Source organism: Notothenia rossii (genome assembly GCF_949606895.1).
Source record: "Notothenia rossii genome assembly, chromosome: 10".
NCBI classification, from domain to species: domain Eukaryota; kingdom Metazoa; phylum Chordata; class Actinopteri; order Perciformes; family Nototheniidae; genus Notothenia; species Notothenia rossii.
The window spans coordinates 57,639,869-57,662,235 of NC_136908.1; the positions used below are offsets into that span (position 1 = coordinate 57,639,869).

At 41.0% G+C, this 22,367-nt stretch overlaps 1 protein-coding gene and 1 long non-coding RNA gene across 11 annotated transcripts in view; both read right to left on the reverse strand.

Moving 5' to 3' along the window:
• Nucleotides 1-6,110, reverse strand: part of LOC307021106 — a 129,095-nt gene extending 122,985 nt beyond the window's left edge. The window contains exons 1-2 of the long non-coding RNA XR_013803080.1: nucleotides 5,628-6,110; nucleotides 2,614-2,784 (exon numbers count right to left, since the gene is read on the reverse strand). This is a non-coding gene — a long non-coding RNA (uncharacterized lncRNA). The remainder of the gene's footprint in view (nucleotides 1-2,613; nucleotides 2,785-5,627) is intronic.
• Nucleotides 6,111-6,979: 869 nt separating this feature from the next.
• Nucleotides 6,980-22,367, reverse strand: part of dock4b (dedicator of cytokinesis 4b) — a 118,251-nt gene continuing 102,863 nt past the window's right edge. For 5 of the 10 annotated variants that reach the window (XM_079656391.1, XM_079656396.1, XM_079656394.1 and 2 more), the window contains 6 exons: nucleotides 21,771-21,852; nucleotides 20,184-20,293; nucleotides 14,827-14,899; nucleotides 12,834-12,950; nucleotides 12,077-12,141; nucleotides 6,980-9,718 (listed from right to left, as the gene is read on the reverse strand). In XM_079656391.1, coding sequence (XP_079512517.1) covers nucleotides 9,263-9,718; nucleotides 12,077-12,141; nucleotides 12,834-12,950; nucleotides 14,827-14,899; nucleotides 20,184-20,293; nucleotides 21,771-21,852 — 903 coding nt within the window. In that variant the 3' untranslated portion in view covers nucleotides 6,980-9,262. The remainder of the gene's footprint in view (nucleotides 9,719-12,076; nucleotides 12,142-12,833; nucleotides 12,951-14,826; nucleotides 14,900-20,183; nucleotides 20,294-21,770; nucleotides 21,853-22,367) is intronic. The other 5 variants (XM_079656395.1, XM_079656393.1, XM_079656390.1 and 2 more) reach the window with 3 other exon arrangements.

A 22,367-nucleotide genomic window follows, 5' to 3' on the forward strand; every position in this document is an offset into this window, starting at 1 on the left:
TTTAGAAATTATAAAATACAACAAGCTTACAGTGCGTCTCAGCATGACCTAGAAACAATTCGTCTTTAGGCTCGACTACTATAATGTGTCTTCACATGTCTCTTTAGAAAGCTGATCAAAACAGCCTTTCTAGTCATGATGACTAAACCCAAGAAAATAGAGCATTGGAGTACTGGGTTTCTTTTGTCATAAAATATCCTAAAATGAGTATTCATTTATAAAGAACTGAATGGAGGACAAAATACATTTCTTAACCCTACACATACAGTATGTAGAAAACAATCAACTTGCTTTTTCATTTTATGACAAAGCAAGCACTAATGTCAGTTACGTAGCCATTTTTCTTTTATGGTTTATGAATTCAATTAATTGTATTTCTTGAGGATGGGTGTGTAATTTCTTCTTTCTTTAAAATGACATAATCTAGTTTTAAAGCTTGCTGCATCTTGTGCATACAATAGAACTCCATCCCCTAACCGCTTCTATTAAAACCCAATTATTAAAGTCTAATGTAAAACCAAAAATGTGTTCAAGATTCATACAGATGTCCTCTAACTCCGTTTGTGCCACTGCAGGTCTGCTTGTTGTGTTAACATCTTACATCTTGTGTTTACATCTATTTTCCAAGTTTCCTTCCCAGTTTTTAATCTCCCCGTATTATGTTTAGTTATTCCCCATTCACATAAAACAAAAACATGAAAATTAATTCAGGGAAGGAACCTCGGGGAGCCGATGAGAAAATACAAGTCACGATTTAAGCCACATACAATTTGATGACATGACCAGAAAAATCAATAGGAATACATTGTGAGAAACCCCCTCAGAGCTGCACTGGCAGAACAAAAGAACAATTCAGTGGCGTGTAGCTGGAGCGGTAATAGCCCAGTAGAGTCATTCTCCTGCGGAAACCAAACCATGCGTGCTCAAGCAGTGCATTATCTTTCCCATGGCTAACCCCCCCGCTGGCAGACCCCGCCACCACACACACACACCACACAATCCTGACAGCGTTTTCTTTTGAAACACAATTTACAATTCGAGGGCAGTTGAAACAAGCAGTGGAATGGAAAGCTTGCGCAAAAGGCATACCAAACAAGAGTGTTTCTGCTCTACTTTTGGCAGCAGGTTAGCTGCTTTTGTTGAACTCTGCAGAAAAGACATAAACACTTTGTAAATTCGAAGATAGATACATGCAGCTGCTCTTACTGTAGCTTTCCAGCTGTTAGCTCTGAGGCCAAGCTCTGACTTAGGGGTCTGTATACGACAAAAAACATCATTCTTGGATGTTAGTGCAAACAATTCCTAAATATATAAATATATTTAGAACCAGCATATCATTAAAAAACACTTGACCAAACATATCCCCCTATAGATTCCACTCAACCCTTTTTAGTGCGGTTTAGCTAGCAATGACTTACTGTAATTCAGGACTACACATTTTAAGTTAAAGGTAGGGTATGTAAGTTTGAGAAGCCGGCTCGAGATCGCTAGCATTTGAAAATACACGACCGGAGAAAATCTGCCATTTCCTTACAGAGCCCCTCCTCCAACAGACACGAACGCGCACATGACCAATGAGGGCACGAGATAAGTTTGTGCACAGATGGAAGGCTGACAGGCAGGTAGGCCATCCAGTTATTTTAGCCGGGCCGGCTCAGATGATTGGTCGTGCTTTTTACAGTGCTACGGCTTCCACAGACGACATTTTTTTATGGATTTTTTGTCAAAGCACTTCAGATATTCATTGCTATCGGGATGTTAAGAGCATTCCATGGAATATAACAAAAAGTGTATCTCGAGCCGGTTTCTCAAACTTACATACCTTACTTTTGAAGGCTAATAAAAAGGTTTCGTAAGAACAGTACCAATAGTAGAAACAAGATGTCAAACAACTTAAGAAAAGCCAACTACAAAACTATTTCAATCCGTCATTGCATACATCACTTTCATTTCAGTGACTTTAGATGGCACTATCCAATATATTATGTTAGTCCCCAGCCTGGATAAATGATATGTGTTATACTGTATAAAACATGGACTGACTGATGAGACAGATGTGTTCCTTCCCTCATACAACATGTATGCATTATGCCACTGAGATTATATAACAAATGATTTGCTCTCTGCAGCTAAATTAGAGATTGGGTAGGCACCAAGGCAAGAAACCACATCTTTCAAAAGGTCACCCTCCCAGAGGAAGCTTGGTCTGTTCATTTTTAACTTACAATATTGTCCCAATTACATCACTCTCCAGTCAGGGCAATTCCCCTTTACGCCTTTTAACTACAAATCAAGCTTCTCCAGCACAAAGTACTTTTTACCGACAGAGGTTTACTTCCCCACTGCCCTCAGTGTGCCATCCTTCCTGCCCTGAGCTGTAACAGCAAAGCCGTACGGGGACAGCCCTTCAAAATCTCACCTGACCTTATGTTTATTCATGTGTGTAGGAGAAACCAGAAAGACCTCTCCACAGTGGAAGCTAGCCAGGCAGAACTAAGGCGATCACCCAAGAGAGCGGAGACGCACAGAGCCAAGCGTTTAATTTAACATACACCCCCCACAAAAGAATGAAGGTGGGGGACAGCCTGACGTTAGGGAAGGACAAAAGATTACCTTTTAGCAGGGGTCGCCTGATGCAAGTCTTGGTGCAGCTGCCCTTTCGGTCCTGCTGGCAGGCTATTGAACCACAGGGGTTGGAGTTGAAGTCGGGATCGAGGACCCTCGGTGGGTACGAAGGCTCAGTAAACAGGGTCGCCAACTTGCTGACCTTCAGAGGACGACTCACTGAAAAGGAGAGAGGCATATGATAATGTGAGAACTGCTCAGTGGTTCAAGTGCTGGATAAGAGAGTCTCAAGACGCTGAGACATGGACTGAGCATACAGAGCAATAATTAAGTATTTTAGGTAAAATGCTGCTACAGGCAAAGTCTCAACGAATCAGAAACAGATGTATTGCCAAGAAGGTTTACACATAAGAGGAATTTGCCTTGGTGTATACATTAAGACACAGTTGGATAAGTTGGATAAGTTAAATTGGGGGGGGGGGGGGGGGGAAACATTACAATAAATGATAATATTAAAAAATAGATTAATATTTACATAAAATATAGATACACCAGGTGTGTTGCTCTGACTTTTCCCTGCAAAGATGTAACCTTTTACAAGTACCTGTAAATGATATATGTTTACACTTTATAAACACTTTTTTAAAACTTAAATCATCACAATCATTATGAATCCAAGCATATCGTATACACCGTACACACTGGTAAATCCAACCCCTTTGACGATTTTACACAAAACTTCAATTGAATTTCTCCTTTAACACCAAAAGGAGTTTTTGGTTCAACTTTTCTCTGCAGCCAAACTTAATTGGCAACAAAGTGTGATAAAGGATAACTGCTTTTAACAAAAGTGTAACCCAGTGCTACACTTTCATGGACAAAAATACAGGACAACTCTGCAGTCAGAAACACTTTATGATGCCTGCATTCCCTTGATCGCTTTTTGTCTTGTAAAATGTTTCAGCATTCAAAACTAGTAGTCAACTCCTCATTCAGCTGTGGCAATAGTCTTCCTCTAAGGACAGCAGGAGTCAAAAAATTAAACTTCACTCATCGTGCTATTAAAAACAACCTGGAGAATTTGGAGCTGTCAGGTTCAAATTCCCATAAGCTGCTGAACACAACAGAGCAGACATGCGAGTGGAGCAGAGAGATAAAACACGGCATCTATTCTTACGAGTCCTCTTTGAAACTTCTCTACAGTGTGCCTCTGAGATGGAGCTTCTTTACTCCCTGCAGAGCTGCTCCAGCATCCACTCTCCCAGGAGAGATTTGCAGAGCGAGACAAACACCTTGGCTTTCTCTGCGGCTGTGTGTTCTCCAAAACTCGCCCCAGGCAACTTTAAATTAATACCTAGCAGTGCCTTTCCCCTGATAATTATGCATCATCACCCATGAATGCTACAAACCGAGGTTGTTTAGTGCTTTTATAACAGGGCTAAACTGTTCTACAGTGCTGGAAATAATGAATGCTGCATCTTTTAGAGACATCTCTGCAATTACAGGGAGCTGTGCCGGTTCATAATATGTACATGTTATTACAGCGCTGTACCTTCCGGCTATGGTTCCTTTTGTTGTAAGCAAGGAAGCTATCTGTGCTTGCTTACAACTAGGACAGGCTTTGTTCGCTACTACTACAACAAGCAGAACACTGCTCTTCTCTCAATAATGGGCAGAATGACAACCCTGTGAAGGTTCATAAGCAACAACAATACTCCAAGGCTCGCTGAATGGCAGAGGCATGTCACCCCCGTCGCTGCAATACGCGCCCTCTGTAACAAGGAGGCTGCGATGAGCCGGGAATTCACTCCCGACATGATAATTGCTGTCAAATTACAGCCGTCCACCAACAATTATGATGGGTGCTGACGGGTGAAGTGTGCTCGCCTTCCAATCACCCTGCACAGCATGTTTATAGGCTGGAGACTGAGGGAATACACACACACCAACACAATTGACTATTGTTCAAGGTCCCTCGGTCAAGCAGTAGTGTTCCATTAACACACAACTGTTGTGCTGGTTGGGTTTTTAAATGCTATACGATGAACAGGGAACTTTGTCCCCTGTGTAAATGTGTCTTCTTTTATCAAACACCAGTAACTCATCATCAGCCTCTGAGCCACATGCACCAGAGGGAGATTTCTACAGGCTTTAAGGCATGGCAGTGGATGCCAAAAGGATGAGAAATCTGTGAAGAGGAGCAGATTAACAATTGAGCCAATTACATCTTTATGTAAAAGGGATGTGTGACTGTCTGAATAGGACCACTTGAAAGAAAAGGATATAAAAGGGGTCGCAATTGTATCGACAAAGATGCAAATAATTTAGTTCTGTATATAAATAGTCCCGTCTTTGGTGCAGCATAGCCCAAATACTTTGAGGTGTTGCAAGAGACTATTATTTATGACCTGAAAGCAGACGCAAGTGGACCACATTGGACATGAATTTACAGTATGAAGGCCAAAATTATATTTAAATAATAGGCTATGACACTTCCACAGTAGACATTTTGACTAGTCCTATAAAAAGCACAGGTGTTACTAATTACTTTAATGACCGTTGTGTTGCATTTGAGTGTTTCAGTAAGAGTGACTAAATGCTAAGCATCATTAATTAAATTATTTACACGTGTGCTTTTCCTACTGTGACAAGTCCAAATGTCTACCGTGAAAATTACCCATTTGTACCTTTATGTCATAGATATCGGCCTTTCTTTCTTTCTATAAACAAGACTAAAGTCAAAGTGTTATAGAGCATTGTTGCTAAAGTCAAGCTAGCTGCTCTGTGAGAAAAAGGAATGCTAATTTAAGTTTGCTAGCATGCTAATGTCTAGCAGGTTCGTCAGTTGACCATGTAGACACGCCGTAATTATAGTTAATAAAGCATAGCCTAATGCATTTTGCTAAACAATAAACATAACATAATAATAATTTCACTATCAATGTATCCAGTGGCGTTGTATGTACACAGATGGAAAATGCTTCGGACCACCAAATAGACCAATTTGACATATTACCCCGTTTCCGAAAACACTTATTATTATAAATGGCTACATACTGTACCTGTTGTTCTGCTGAACTTTTACTGCTCAATTCCTCGTTTGTATGCACTGTCAATTAGCTCTTGACCCCCATGTTTTCCTGAATAACCAATTCATGTTAATTCGGTTTTATTTTACGGATGGTTTATTAATTCCAGTTATTTAAAAGAGAGCCTTTGACATTTGTGCTGTAGAAGATATTCTGCATCGTCCATGTTGTCGAGCGACAATTATTACTTTTATTCATGAGATACTTCGTTGTCCAGAAACTTCCGTCAACTGCATTTAATGACAGCACCTGGTACGGTACTTGGTAAACAACCAATCAGATTACAGCTGGGCGAATGACAACAAGACCCTCGTGGCATCACATTTATGACACCTGCAGAATCGTTTTTTAAAGAAAAACGGGACAAAATGTACAAATCCAGGGTAGAGACATTTGTATGTACTTCAAGGATTAAGTATGGGTAGTATTATACAGGTCATTTTATTTAAAGGAACATTTCATAATCATATCCCTAAAAAGAGATGGGCTGACTCCAAACCAAAAACTAAAACCCCATATAGCTAAAACCCCATATAGTAGCACTATTACAAATATTATGAATAAAAAAGCAATCAAAACTAATTAATCTGAATTATGAAACTGTAATTTTCCTATTTTTTTTTCTTTATTTACTTTAGGTAATTTTGTATTACTTTATATTTTTACCCCTGATGTTAACTTTTTTGTAAACAAAATATATGATATTCATACTGTATATATTCTTGAATAAAAAAATATTATGCTTTCATAACTGAATACTCTGTGCTTGCACATTGTTGTTTCCTCAATTCCAAAATTCAAGGAGCCTGACAATGCGAGCATGTTGAAGTAAACACTACCTTTAAGGTATACTCGATCAAATATTAGAATATACATAACAAATGACCATGTTTTATGTCAGGAATTCTATTTTTAAAAGACACCAAATGCATCACTATATTTAAGTTTATCCTAAACAAAAATGTTGAGCAGATTACCAGGCTGTTATACAGTAGCAAATGTAACTACAATACTTAATCTTAACATTTCAAGTATGAAAAAAACCTCTCTCACTAAGTAAATGTGCTTTCAAATGGCGATTGATATACATTGATATGGTTCCCGCCAACTTTTGCTAGTCCTTCCCTAAATCAATGTTCTTTCCAGAGTCGGAAATGAGCCTGAGTCAGGCAATTTAAGTTGATTACTCAGGGTACATTATGTCTCGTCCTTTATGAACTCTGCAGCACCAGGATAGTGTTTTGTGTAAGTGAACATTCAATACCTGGTGAAAGAAGACAAATACTTATACTCAAGGTCTCTTTACATAGAAATCAGTCCAGAAATATTACATAGGGCAGTTTATTGAACTTGTAAATGTGTTAGATGTCATTATGCATGACCTTAGTTTTTCTACACTCACAAAACCATAAAAGTTTGAACATTTATAATAATAATTTGCTGCTTCAACATTACATTCAAAGCTGTAAATTGTTATAGCTACATTTTGTTAAAAACACAATATTTACATTAATTGTAATACACACATTTTATATTTGGCATACTTACATTAATCTCATTATATCATTTACAGGTTCTCAAGTACTGATTAATGTGAATATTTAATCTAAAAAATTCACAACAAATCAAAAAGGAAATCAACCATACAAAAATGTAACATACAAACAATACTAAAGCTAACCCCCGCCCCCCCCCCGCCCCAAAAGATATTGGTGCACGGAATAGATTTATGCCCTCTATTTTACAAAACAATGTAAAATGTGCTTGCAACAGAACGCTTACTTCACTGCAGCAATGCATTGTGGTTGAACTGAACAACTTTATAGCGTACAGTCAACTCACGTCCGTCTTTTAATCAAACACAAAGTAAATCTCAACTGTACAAATATTTAACAATGATTAGTTTGTAAATATTTCTTCAATAGAGTGTCAGTCCTCGTGTTTTTAAGGTGACGGCTGACAGTGAAAACTCTGTTCCAATTACTGCTTTGTCAAATAGAGAGGCCATGATGACAGTTCTGGTCTAAATACAGATGATACATTTTGTTTGTGCTTGTCTTGTGTTACAGTTTATTTTTGACTTTTGGGTAAAAAATCGAATTATTTCTTAATAAAGTATTTTTAGTTGAGCAGTTCCAAGCTTTTTGATTCCAGGTCCCAGTTACAAAAATGTCTTTACACCACATTGTACATTTTCCTTTGGCACAATACTTGGTAACCCCATCTAAAGATCTGTTGTCATGTACATCATGCAGGAGCGATAGGGTGTGTTCACATAAATTGCAATGGTCAAAAAGCAAAGCATGCCAGTTTTTCCTCGGTTTGGTCCAGGCGCATGATTTCATTGTTAATTGGGGACATTTTTGGTAAAGAAAAAAGGGGAGTAGAGAGGTTTGTAAAGGTGGAAACTTCCCACTGAAAACCGCTTATGTTTTCAAATAAAAATAAAACAGTGTGAAGTTAAAGGGGACCTATCATGCAAAATGCACCTTTGTACGTCTTTTATACATGAATATGTGTCCCCGGTGTCAGGGAACTCACCAAGTGTCAGAAAAGACAACCCTCTCTCTTTTCCTTCATAACCAAATATCTAAAAACGGGGCTTTAACGGATCTGATACAGACTGATACAGATTTGAAAATAGTGCGACGTCAGTGACGAGGAGCTCCGCCTATATGGCCAACTCTCCACCAATCAGGGGAATGAGAGGTTGCCGTGGCATGGTAACAGCATGGTAACAGCATGGTAACATGACGCTCGTAACTCGGCCCCCTCCTTTGCAGGGGGGCGTGGTCAGCTGCAGCGCATGCAAAGACAGGGCTGGAGGAGAGCAAAATAGAGCGAAATGAGGCATGGCTAAAATGCATGATCTGTTTGGTATTTTGAAAAAGAAAACGTATAAATATACCTTATATAGGTATGGCCCAACAATATATTATTCAAATATTGCATGATAGGTCTCCTTTAAATAAGCCTTACAATTGCTGTTACTAAAATGTCCTAATTGCTGATTAAAAATCTGTATTTGAAAAGATGGCAGCTTTTTTTAAAAGGAATACTAATTATTTGTACCATTGCTTATGTAGCTATGACTATGGGAACACACCCGTATCTACTACACTTTACTGAAATGCATACTCGAGGTCTCTAGCACCTTTCTAGCCATATAGTATACAAATGTACGGAGTCATAAAAAAAAAAAACGTGCAAGACTCACGGATAAAAGACTGTTTCCAATACTTAAGGCAAAAACAATTGTCATATATACCAATATACATATATTTGAGATTATTACATCTATCAAAACTGTGTTTTTCTAGTGGGTTCTGGTATATGTTGCTTGGTGACCTGTTATACATACTAGAGCTAAAAGTGCGGTATGACCAAGTCAAAGTCAATGCAATGCCCTCTAGTAAATACAAAAAGAAACTTTCCTTATTTGGCAGTTCCTTCAGTTGTTCTTTTGCCTGCCTGTTAATATTTAGGTCTTTTATTGGAGTGTAGATCAGGAATGCCAAACTGAAGATCACAAATAAAAACAAGTGAGTGCCCAGTAGAAAAGTGCAAAATACGCCAGTGTGTTTCTTCTCCAGACCCCGGACCAGCACCTATAGCTGGGACACCTTCCTGGGCAGAGGCCTTGGTCGGGGGACTCGGGGGTCGGAGGTCCCGTCCAGCTTCATGCTGCCTGTGCGGAGCTGGTGAGGCTTGGGTGGCAGGGCAGGGGGGTCCGCCTGTGGGGGAATGGAGAGGCTGTGGGGCAGTGGCACGGGCCTGCGGGGGTTGTTCCTCTCGTACACGCTGTAGGGGGGAGGCGTCTTGTTCTCTCTGCGGATGGGCTCGTCGGAGCTGCTGGAGACGGAGTTTGGCATGGTGGAGGGGGGGGCCAGCGGGTAGAGGGGGTGGTCTCCTGCATTCAGCTCGGTGCCCGACGCCTCCGACACGCTGCAGCGACTGAGGGACGAGATGCCGCTGCTGTAAGAGCCCGAGAGCACCGGGGAGCTGGACACCAGGCTGGTGGACTGGCACTCAGTGGGCGAGGGGGTGAAGGGCGGCACTGTGGTCTGGGGAGAGAAGAAATTAAAAGAAGATCAAATTATATTTCTTCATGAGAAATCTAATAAGCTTTTGATGTAGTAATTCACAACCTTTTTGACCCTTGAAATCAAGCAGTTCAAGATATTAGACAACAAACGAATACAAAATGAATTATTAACAATTTGAATGATCAATTATTCATTTGAATAGATTCTAAAACACTTGTTTTTTCCAACCATAAAAGCAAAGCATTCCCTGTTTCCAGATTCTCTTTTGTAATAATTCGTTGCTTTTCTTTGTCTAACAGTCACAGCAAACTAGAACCGCAAGTAACGGTTATTTTAATCATCGATTGTTTTCTTACTACTTTTAATGAAATGGTTTGGTCTATAAAATATGAAATAAATTGTGCAAAGTGCATATCACACAGTCTGAGAGCCCAAGGGACAGACATATTATAAATGGTTGATGAATATAAATCTTTATTAGATGTACAGAAAGTGATTTGCTTCCAAAGCAGAAACTAGAAAATAAATGCAACTGTTTCTCCGTGAAATAAATGGGAGATTGAGCATTAATGCAAATTAAAATCAATCGTCAAGCAGTTTTTACTCGATACCCCGGTCACTTCTATCAAAAGCGTGGATTTGTATTCTTTTATCCTTATTTTGGAGAAGTAAAGGGAACTATCATTTCACAAAAAGAGGGAAACACACAAGTTTAAAGCCTTAAAAAACACGAAAAGAACTTATTGAAGGATCATGGAAGCATGCAGCCATATTGTGCTTTCTCCAACATGTGTGCTGACACAGCCCTACAGCGACGATACATACTTCACCAAAGGGAGAGTGTGTGAACAGATTGAGAGGGCCAGGTTTTTACACTCCATCAAGCGGCCCTGTGCACCGAGACGAAAAAACACAATATGCCCCCCTCAAAAACCCGATCACTCATCAAAATGTTTTTCTAAGCAATTACACCATGGGGCCGTTATATCTGCTAAAACTTAATTGGATGTAGTGGAGTATACAATTGATCAGTAGGATTGTATTGTTCATGGTACGGGGGGCACGCATTAAGAGATGTATCCATTTGACATGCACAACTGGACAAACCCTTTTTTTCACATGTGGGCCGAGAGCGATGGAAGTCCATGTGTTTAATAAAGTGCTGACGAGCGGTTTTAAACTCGTGACCCAGTGCAGGGGAACCTTACCACTGAATATGGTTTCTACACTGCAGCACCATGTGTTGTCTGAAAGTCCTGGGCTTTGTGGTGTGGTAATGGGCCCCCGGCTGCACTGACTGCGTGTGTGCAGAGCATGTGGCCTGCTGCAGGTCCACGGAGGACCCATATCTGACTTTGCTCTGATGGGCAGCATGGTACTTCGCTGCAGGCCTCTTCTACTGCAACACACAAACGTGCCGACATGCACACTGGCACGAATCTGATTGACAGGGCATGCTGAGTGCAGGGCTGTCACTCAAACTTTGGTTTCCAGAGTCTCACGCTCTTTTACACACAGCCTACACACACTCTCTTCACATGTGAGAAGACACTCGCAACGAAGCAGAGGAGCTTAGCATTGTTGCTGGTGACACAAACAAAGATAGCAGTCGGCAAAAACACTTTTTACCCCTTGTTAAAAGTTCAGTCAGCACCTAGTTAACCTTTCCTGCAAGTTTTCAAATTCTGCAAACTGGTATAACCACGGAGATGCTTATTAGCAACCAATCAGAGCTGGGAGACAAACAGAGACTAATCTGTCTGACTGCAGACAAACATTTCAATACATTCGAGGTCACAGGTAAACAAAAACGTGTTTTAGCACATGTAAGTTTAGAAACGCTGAGGGAACAATCAGTACAGCACACAAGCCGGTCTCTTAGCAACAATAGTAAAGTAAAAGAACATTACAAATAGGGTTCGATCTTAGTTTAATACACTGACAAGTTGATGTAGTGATGTCGAATAAATCCACCCGTTTTTGCGTCAATATTTCTGCGAGCAAGCCAGGAGCCATCCTCTCAGAGTTTGATTTAAAATCAGTTGGAGCCTACCAGGTTTACATTTAGCTAATACGATGATAGCCCTCCAGCCACTTTCGTTTCGAGTGCTCTTTGGGAGAGCTGTGTCATAAAAAAAAAACTACAAAATCAGCAGCAGTGTAGCGGTTAGCAGCTTCACTGAACACTAATGCAAAGCTCCCAGGCCTGGTGTTGAGACAGAGCAGGATAAAGACCCTGGAGCGGGGCCGGTAAGACATTAGCGGTGCAGGATAAAGGCCCCCTGAGGCTGTCGCTAAGCAAGGTCAGGCTGTCTGAGGGAAAGAGAGAAATAAGATACTTCAAACGGACCAAGGAGGCGGGTGACAGGAACCAACCTTTTGCGGCGATCTGGAAGCTGAGACGGGAGACTGCGACCTCATGTTTTTAGCCGAGGATCCTGCTGACAACCAGAAAAGAGACAGAGGGGGGAAAGAAATTCAAATTAGGTAAGCGTTTACTTTCCTTTCACCAGGATGACACAGCGTGAGTCATGCAAACATACACACACAGAGCTGAGAAGGCCAGTGGCTGCCTTAAAGCATCCATGAATCAAATCTGATGTTCTGCAGGTCTGCCTTAAGCTGTTTCTACATCCAACAGCTGTTACTGCACTGTACAATGAGGGCAAGGAGAAAGTGTGTGTGGGGACTCCATCTGCTTATCTAGCTTATTAGTCTGTTGTGTTCTACAATATATCAGAGAGCGCCCAGGAATAACTCAAGTCTATTGCATCTGTAAATAAGTAACAACTAAAATACAGTTTGAGTTGATGGTGGGGAAAACTGACGTTGAGAGGAAGAATCTGGGAACTGAATTCCAATCACTTAAGAGAGTCCTCAGAGACTTTCGGACGGTTTCTCATTTCAGCAAATATCAGCATTTCAAGCCATTTAGTAAAGAAAATGCTGTTGCCATCTTGTGTGTGGGTGATATTAGGAGCAGCAAGCCAGGACAAAACAGTAGCCGAGAGCCTCAGATGGAAAAAAAAAAGTCATAGTAGGAGCAGGTGGAGGAAGCACCAGGTGTCAAAAGCCGGAGTGGAAAATTAGTGCCATTCTTCATTGGAGAATTCACCCCGATCGTCCACATTACCTGAGTACGGTGGCCTAGGAGGTACAGGAGGGCATTGCAATTTGCCCAGAGAGTCAGAGATGGATGGAGCGCCCATTTTGACACTGTCTAGGCTCCAGCTACTGAATGTGGCTCTCACTTATGGTACACAGAAACATCACAAGTCACTACAACAGGTTATGGGATCACACAAGACAACACATTTCAGATGGATACTAATTATCGGGGGGTGTGATGCATTCTGAACTCATGTCGGCCTGTGGAGGGAAAACACTGGGCTCACACGAAGAGGGAAGAGTGTATACATTGTCTGAAATAGAGTGTAACACAAGGTGTGTATTTTAAAAAAGACCGATTTCTGTATTTACCCTCTTTCTCTTTACTCTTGTTAGTGTGCAGGGCTGAAAAAGGGAATCTAGGGATCACAATTTAGATTTGCTAGCCTAATATCTTCTGCTCGGTTGCAATGCTTGATATTTTTTTATATCCAAAGACCCGAGCGTAACATAACTCTGGGACCTCAGAGACAAAATCAATTCTTTGCTTTCTGTTTTTGTGTGAAAACAGGTGCCTTGATCATTTCTACCTCCTATCATTAATAGAAAAAAGGAACATTGGTTTCAATTGTTGATGTTTCCAAGCTGTTCTGTTACAAAATGTTCACTGCAAACTATAGTCGAGTGGGCGTGCTATTTTAATACCTCTATATTTAGAATTGGAAGTTATAATTTATGGTTGAAAGCAGAACATGTGACAAACAACACTTTCCACATTCACAGGTATTGTGTAAATTCTAGCAACTTAGCTCGTTGTCGTGTGCGTGAAGGTGTCATGTCACCGTATTGTGGCAGTTCATCTATCTATAACATGAAAAGGTGTGTTCTGGGAGTCACAAGGAAGCGCTCACATCCCCACTCTTTCCTCTTTACTTTAAAGTGTCTCTTCCAAACCCTCCTAATTATTTCACAGAGCGTGTGTGAGCATACACTCTCTCTACGTGTGCATTTTACACTTATAAAAGTTCGTAAAAAAGCAATCAAAATGTTCAATTTATTTTCTTTTTTGTACACACATGGGGGGGTTAGCTTTCAATCTCAATTCACAGGAATACTTTCAGCTGGAAAATCATGAAATAGGCATCTCTCTACTTGTCTTCGCGGAGCAAAATGACATCCAGGGAGTTCACGTGATGGAAATGAATTCATACATATGAATGTCACACACGTCCATCATTGCTGCGGGAATAATACCTCGCCTTTTATTACTTTTTCAAGATAAGGGCAGATGAAAAGCTGTGTAACTAGACATGGTGTCTGGTTAGGAGTCGAAGGAAAATGGAGCCCAGCTTGTGTGTATGAGTACTGGTCACACACACACTGCATGTCTGGACAGTTGACCCCCAACCTGATCGACTATAAACTGTAAGTGTGTGTTAGTTTATTCTGCTTTCATAATTGTCAATCATAAGTCTGATAGGGACTATGTAATGTTTTAAAGGGGCCCTAATATGGATTTTTTTTTTGGTTAATATTTGTATTTTGTGCCGTGAAATGTGTCCATGCTTTAATGTTCAAAAAGGTCTTTATTTGTTCTCATGTCATAGAGTATCTGTCTTTAAAAAAAAAAAAAAAAAGGAACCTCCCTCTTCACCCTTTTTATATATTATGGGGGAAATTCTTACATATTCTATCTTGTTCTTTGGCAGGGGCAGGGTATACATTTGAGTAATGTACTGTAATTTGATGGAAATACAAATATTTGTCAAAAAAGTGGCAGAAATCATCTTTTCTGTTTTTCAGATTAATGTATTTTTATGCATGGTCTTTGTTTAAAAAACACAAAATACAAAAAAATAAAGAAGAATATTCTTGCAGCACTCTTATGCTAACACTACACTAAAAGCAATGCAAGACCTGCACACCTCACTTTATTATTCTTATTCGGCTGAAGGACATTCCCAAGGTGAGAGTGCATTTGGAGGGGTTGAACATTGAGATTAAATATAGTGTTTTACCTTTGTCTGGTGCTGAGAGGTTGGGGTCACTCCGTGGTAAAGTGGTGTCGCCTATCTGATGAGAAGCAGCTCTCTACACACGGAAATAAAGTCAAAATGACAGTTTAATACATACAGAGTTGATTTGAGATAACATAGGACTGTTCAAATAAATATCAAAAAGGTGTGATTTTTCTCAGAAATTCAATACAATCAACAGCAGATTCAGAGGGGAAACAGTGCTGAGTGACCTTTGTGTCTAGCTGTGGTGTGATATTTGTATAAGAGTGTGAGCATCCCCCCTCTATCCTCAAAAACATAAATCTATTTGTTCCTACCCCGGTGCTCTGGTGACAGAAATAGACACACAGGATCAATGTTTCCAATAATCAATGTTCCATTAGCAGCTAATAGCTGGTTGCTGATCTAAAGTTGGATATAATCATGAGGTCTCCTTACATCTGTAGACTTGAAACGTGTATTCTGATTCAACATGAACAGGGGAAGAAAAACAGATGAACTGAAGCTCGAGATGAGAAGCCTTGAGAAACAAACACATTATTCTTACAGTAGCTCCGTCACTGAGGAAGGAGTGGGTGATTGCGTTACAAACAGCCCTTCAGCTAAAGAAGATAACGCCATATCAGGCTGTTCTTGTTGGATCGAGCTGAACTGGGGTGTTTTTAAAAAAAAGAATTTTCACTGAAAATGGAGCAAAGCTGGACTGCTGCTCTTGATACAATGAAAGTCTCAGCTACAGCAAGCCTCATTAGGCGCGTTCACACCAAGTACTTTTCCCACAAAGGTTCCTGAGAACTCTTTAGTTCTCATGAACTAAGTACAGATCGCGTTCACACCAGAAATTAGTTCCTGGGGGTGGATTAGGCAAATGAAGCCGCTGACGTCGCTTCTTCTTCTTCTGCTTTATGGTTTACTGGCAGGCCGTAAACAACTTCACGGCGTATACTGCCACCCAAAATCCCCGGCCGGAAGTCCCCGCAGTTGGGGACTGGCTTCAGTAGAAGCTGCTGGGACTCTCAGCAGCTTCTACTGAAGCCTTCCGAGTAAACGGCCAGAACGCCGACACCTCCTCATCTCCACCGCTCCCATGTTTTATTTTGAGTTGTCATAAGTTAGTCTCTCTGCGTTTCTGCGCTGGGCTAATGCTAATGCTAATAATGCAATGCGAGGATAATAAAATGGCGGCTTCACAAACGTTTTTGGGAGTTTGACGGGGCGTGGTTTGCATTCCGCCCAGCCAATCAGACACAGGAACCTTTTTCTCCCACGAAAGTCCCTGCTCTCTAGCAGGGACGGAAAAGGGGGTAAAAAAGTTTCTCTAGAACTAATTTAGTTCCTGGGACTTTTTGGTGTGAACGCAACTAAATCGTAGTTCTCAGGAACCTTTGTGGGAAAAGTACTTGGTGTGAACGCGCCTATTGCACCTGCTTTCGTTCAGGTGGCGTTTTTGCTTAGGTATGAAGTGAGAATGTCTGTTAGATACAAAAATGACCTTGATTTCTGCCTTGTCTTCATTATAAAGAGTAAAGTATCATGTATGTAGTAGGGATGTGCATCTCCATCACTGAGGCCGATGCGATGCGCATCTCGATACGTTGCCACGATACGATACATTAACGATACCTTTGAAACACCAGGCGATGCGATACGATTCACCCCTGTTGCGATACAGTTCGATACGATTTGATTCAACATTATGCGATTCGGGGCGATACGATGCGATTCAACACGAATCAAAAAATATGTGCAAAAATAATGATACTTCAATATGGTACGACAGAGGATTGTTGTTTTATTCCTTATATGCAGCAAATCATACATTAACAAAAAAGTGCTTTACATATTTGGTACTGCACATCCCATCATGCTGTTTATTTTTTTACCTTTAAAAGCTCTCCAGAGTACAATTGTATAACACCTCACAGTTAAACAATGTAAGGATGCATTGCTCATGATTAACAATGTGCAAATAACAGCTACCATAGAGCAATGCCCATACAGCTGCCAGCTTGATGTGCTTAACACTCATTCATAGGCTAATTCACCAGTGAGCAGAAAGCAGTGGGTTCTATATGAACAATAAAGAAAACAAATAACCTTTCACAAACAGGTATTTCATAACTGCTTACAGTAAGGAAGACATTTAAATTATTATTGGCCGTCACAGGCTGCTGTAAGCTAAACACCTCTCTCTGACAGAACACCTCACTGAGTGATTTAACTCATATGTCTCACTTTCAGGTTTCTCTTTTCAGCCGCAGACCCCACGTCGCCTCTTTATGTGCGTCGCTAAGTTCCTCGTACTACTTGTGTACTTTAAAGCGGCTCGGCATCGTTAACAATTTGCGAGTGATTTTTCAAGTTGACCGTCTGTAGTAATAGTGCCGCGCACATATAGCATCAGGACGTTACTGATGGGGTGCGGCTGCGGAGTGATACTGTGTGTATGCAAGTCCGCATCTAGGACGGATCTATGTATCATGGCTGTAGACCTGTTAATACCTCATACAAAGGTCTACGGATACCTTATTACTCTCCATGACCTGCGGTCAACTATATAGCATAAATGACTATTACACCGTCTTTCTTGAACAATCCGAAGTGTTGTCAAACGTTTGATTTGTAGGTATTTTTCGGTGCGCTGTTTTTTTCTTTCTCCTCAACTTCCGTGTGTGTTGATAACTGAGACTCTCGTTCTCCGTAGTGGCGAAGCAAATATCAAAGATCGTCTCTGCTGAGCGTTGACAAGATGAGGGGATTTTATATGAATGAATCGTTTTTTTACCGATGCAAAGACGCTACGCAATCGATGCATCACGAGTTCAACCCGGTTCAACCTAAACTGTAGCCGATGTGCACTCTTTCAACCGGTGCACTCGCATCTTGAACGTTTATGCCGGTGCAACGATGTGAATCGGTGAATCTTAACATCTCTAGTATGTAGTATTCCAATTAACACAATCACACATTTCTCAAACTTAAAAAGATACAAGTAATTCTTAGGGTCTTTGTAGATAGCTTATTCAAGAAGTATCTTGCAAATAAAATAATGATGCTTGATAGAATATTCTAATATTTATCAGAAACCCTGCCCTCCAAATTGCAGAGGAATATTATTTGTTTATTTAGTATTTGTATCGACTATTTAATTATATTTAATTATTTTATTTATGTGTATTTATTTATTTAATAATTGCATCAACTATTATGCACTGTTAATTATTGTTATTTATTTTCAATAACATTTAATATTCTTTTTTACTTTATGTATTTATTTCATTTTCTCAGATTTTCTCTTGCTTTTTGGGAAACATGTCATTTTGGTTAAACTTGTTTCTTGATTATTTTTTAAGGTAAGGTTAAGGGAGAATTACAAAAATATAAAAATAACATTTAGGAAAAACATTGATGAGGCCAAGTTAGCACCATTAGAAAATGCAACCATCTGTAGGAGCAAGTGAGAGAAAAACACAATACTCCATTACGATCCTAAACAAACACCAACAACAACAACAACAACAACACCCAGGGAGGGAATGTCCATCTGCTTACAGTGTGGACAGTGCTTTCTCCATTCTGTATTCTCTAAGTTACTTTATATAGAAACACAGATGGCCCTCAACGCTACAAAACCCACTAGCCTTGGCCTCTGTTGCTATGGAGAAGTAGAGCGGTAGTGAAATCAACCACACAACAACAAATCAACAACACAGCAACATAGTGTATTATATATATATATCTTATAATCCAATAATAATAAATGTATTATAAGATTTCTCCACACTGTAATCTTCCGGATTTTCCTGCAGAATATAAAGTATGGTGTCTTTCCAAAAATGCACCTTGGGAGTAAAAGAGTGGCAGCTTCAGATTTTTACCAAAGATATGTGCTGATGCTTTTCTGCAGCTTTTGTACTGATGAGCCAACTGAGTTACATGCAGTGCTTCGCCTGTGAGTCACATGTCATTGTCTACGGAGAAAAAAGACTCGGAATAACCAGCAGTGAAGCCTGAATTAGCGTCTCTTACTCTATTACTCTTTATGAGGAATGAGGAATGAGTCCTAAAACCAGGAAATGAGTCAGCATTTAACCACTTTCGGTTCCCTCGTTTTGAATTCAATGATTATTTTGGTTAACACAAGCAGAAGAAATGTTAACGGTTTGTTCTACGACACAAAATGAATAAGTACATACCTCACTATACTCACTGAAGCTTCCATGTGTCATGGAGTGGCTTAATGAGACTACTAAACGTCATCATGCCAAACATAAGCCGCCGTTAGCTTAGCGCTGTTGACGTGAAGTAATGCGGCCGTGATGTAGTTCCTTGTAGCCTTATGCTAGCTTTTACTTTTGCCTTTTCATTTACGCTTCAACAATCATAAAGTGGTGTTAATATGTGACGGTTGTCCTTCTGAACAATTCATTTTTTCTGCAATATACAGAAATCCCCCCCGCCCAAAAAAACAGTGCTTAGGTTGAGGGACCCCTTGCGATGCTAACATGCTAAATGAGCCCTCTGCTCTGGCTCCCTTGAGCTTAGACAAAAATAAGAAGGAAATAAAATAAAAATATTTGTAGGACTATTTATATTTTGTTGCACGGTTGAAAATGTTTTGTATCTTGTATTTTGAGGTGATACCTTGACACATACAAATATAAAATAAACGGTTTTAATTAGGTCAACTAAAATATGCGTCACATCCTGCTACGGTCCCGCGCCAGCGCCTTTCTTGCAGGTGAATAACCTGAACCCCCGGCTCCATGAGCGAACTATGGATAAATCAAAGAAAATCGGAAGAACACAGAGGGTTTAATTCTGCGTGGACAGAGTTATCTGCTTTCACAGCAAACGATGCTGGCTTACCGGTATGTTTGATACGTGGAGAGAAGTTGTCAAAGGTGCTGTAGCCTTTACGTATTGGAGGAAAAACACGGAAGAGGAAGCCAGCTGACGATCTTCAGTCATAATTCAATCAGATAACTATTTTTAGGGTGCAGCTATATGTTTTAATTATTTCAAGGTGGGCCCATTTTAAATTATATTAATTTCCTTCAAATGTGCAGAAGACTCCCCAAGTGCTGTGTACATTTATTTTAAAGTAGGCCTGTGTATTTTTATTCTCCTTATAAGAGGTCTTTGTTTATTATTAGAGGTAAACAGTTTTCTGTAGTTTTTGTCTATGATGTAACAATATATAAAATTGTATAAGCTATCAAGCTATCAAATATGTGTTGCGGCTCCAGACAAAAAGATAGGTGGAAAAGGGGGCAAAATTGCTCTTTTTTGGTCAAAAAGGATGCAGGCCCCTGCCTTAGTGGGTGTCTAGAATGAATGTGTGTGTATGTGTTCACCTGTGCAGGGTCCAGGGGGTTGGGGAAGATGGCGCTGACCGGTCGCTCTCTGGGAGACAGACAGGTGTTTTCTCTGGAATGCTTGTGTTTCTCTGCCATCTGGGGGGAACCTGGAATGGCAGCGTGAGACGTTAGAGACTTACACACCGGCACACACAAAAGCAAGAGCAAGTGTATCACATAAGGGGCCAAATAACAGCAAGGTGTTAGACTATTACCCACAAACAGTGGCAATCAGGAAAGGCCAATCTCTTTTCTCCCTCCAAGACTCTCCACCATTCTTTCAGCCTCACTAGCTCTACGACATGATAAATGGCCTGCCTTCTCTTCAGACACACACACACACACACACACACACACACACACACACACACACACACACACACACACACACACACACACACACACACACACACACACACACACACACACACACACACACACACACACACACACACACACACACACACACACACACACACACACACACACACACACACACACACACACACACACACACACACACACACACACACACACACACACACACACCCTCTCCTCCTCACAAAGAGTGGACAATTACAACAGACACAGACACATGCTAAACCTTGACACAGGAACATATGTTATCACATCCCAGCACAAAAGCCCCCCCCCCCCCCCACACACACACACACACACACACACACACACACACACACACACACACACACACACACACACACACACACACACACACACACACACACACACACACACACACACACACACACACACACACACACACACACACACACACACACACACACACACACACACACACACACACACACACACACACACACACACCTCGTCCCCACACCATTTTAACAGCACTCGCCCTCATCTGCTGTTAGCCACTGTGTAGATCTTGATCTATTAGCGAACGTGATAGCACTTGGAAAGGCTATCATAGGAGTATGAGATACCCATCGCTGGCTCTCATTCAGATTAGACCCCACGAGCAATAACTCTCTGCAGGCTTTATGGGTAGACAGAGGCCAGTTTTATAAGGGCGCCGCCCGCTGCTAACTCCTCGCCAAAGGGGAGTGTATAAACTTCCATAAATGTCAGCATATCGCCCTACTTTCTATGATGTGGATCAGGCAGAAAGGCGTTTGAACACGTCGAGATAACAGGAGGCTTTCACAATCCACACGGTAGAGGATGGACACAGCTTGACTGTTTATTTGCTGAGGTCCAAGAGGAATACCTCACAGCTGCAATCATCTCAGCATTTGACTCCACGTCTAAGCCCATTTCTCATTTTGTATTCACCCTATTTCTCAGCCTGTAATTTTCCATTCTCCCCTTTGCTCTCTTCTTCCGCCCTCCGTCCCTCTCCTGCTTGTGTTTCAGGAGATGTCGTCTAACCTTAGCGACTTTATCCCGGCGGTTTTTAAGAAACATCGTGTCAGTGAAAGGTTAAAGGTTCAGTCCCCGTGTTCAGAGTGAGTCCAGCTGAACCTCGGTCTTCCTCCTCCGGGCTAACAGCCTACAGTGTAAGACATTGTGTAATGAGTGCTTGCTGGAGAGTCTCTGTCTCACCTCTGGCACTGGAGGGGGCCGAGCTGGTGACATTCGGCGAGGCAGAGTGGTTGGAGCTGAGGCTCGAGGTAGACGGACTGGGCTGTAGGTGGGAAGACAAAAACCAGAAAATAAATATCACTGACATGAACTAGAAAATTGTGAATCATTGTTTATCTTTAGCTAGTCAATGTGTCAATATCGGGATGCTAAATAATAGATAATAGATTTTAGATAACGTAATATTACATTACATGTTAGACGCTTTTATCCAAAGCCACTCAATACTGTGGGCAATCCCCACAGGAGCAATTTGGGGTGAAGTGTCTCAGGGACACGACGACATGCTGACTGCAGTGGGGTTTGAACCTGTGCTCCCCTGATCCAAACACCAACGCACAACCCACTGCACCACATGCCTCTTAATATCTTAAGTGTTGTTTTTTCTTGGTCTATAAGGCTCCATAAGGCTCCATAAGGTTCCATAAGGCTCTATAAGGCTCTATAAGGTTCCATAAGGCTCTATAAGGCTCTATAAGGCTCCATGAGGCTCCATAAGGCTCCATGAGGCTCCATAAGGCTCCATGAGGCTCCATAAGGCTCCACAAGGCTCCACAA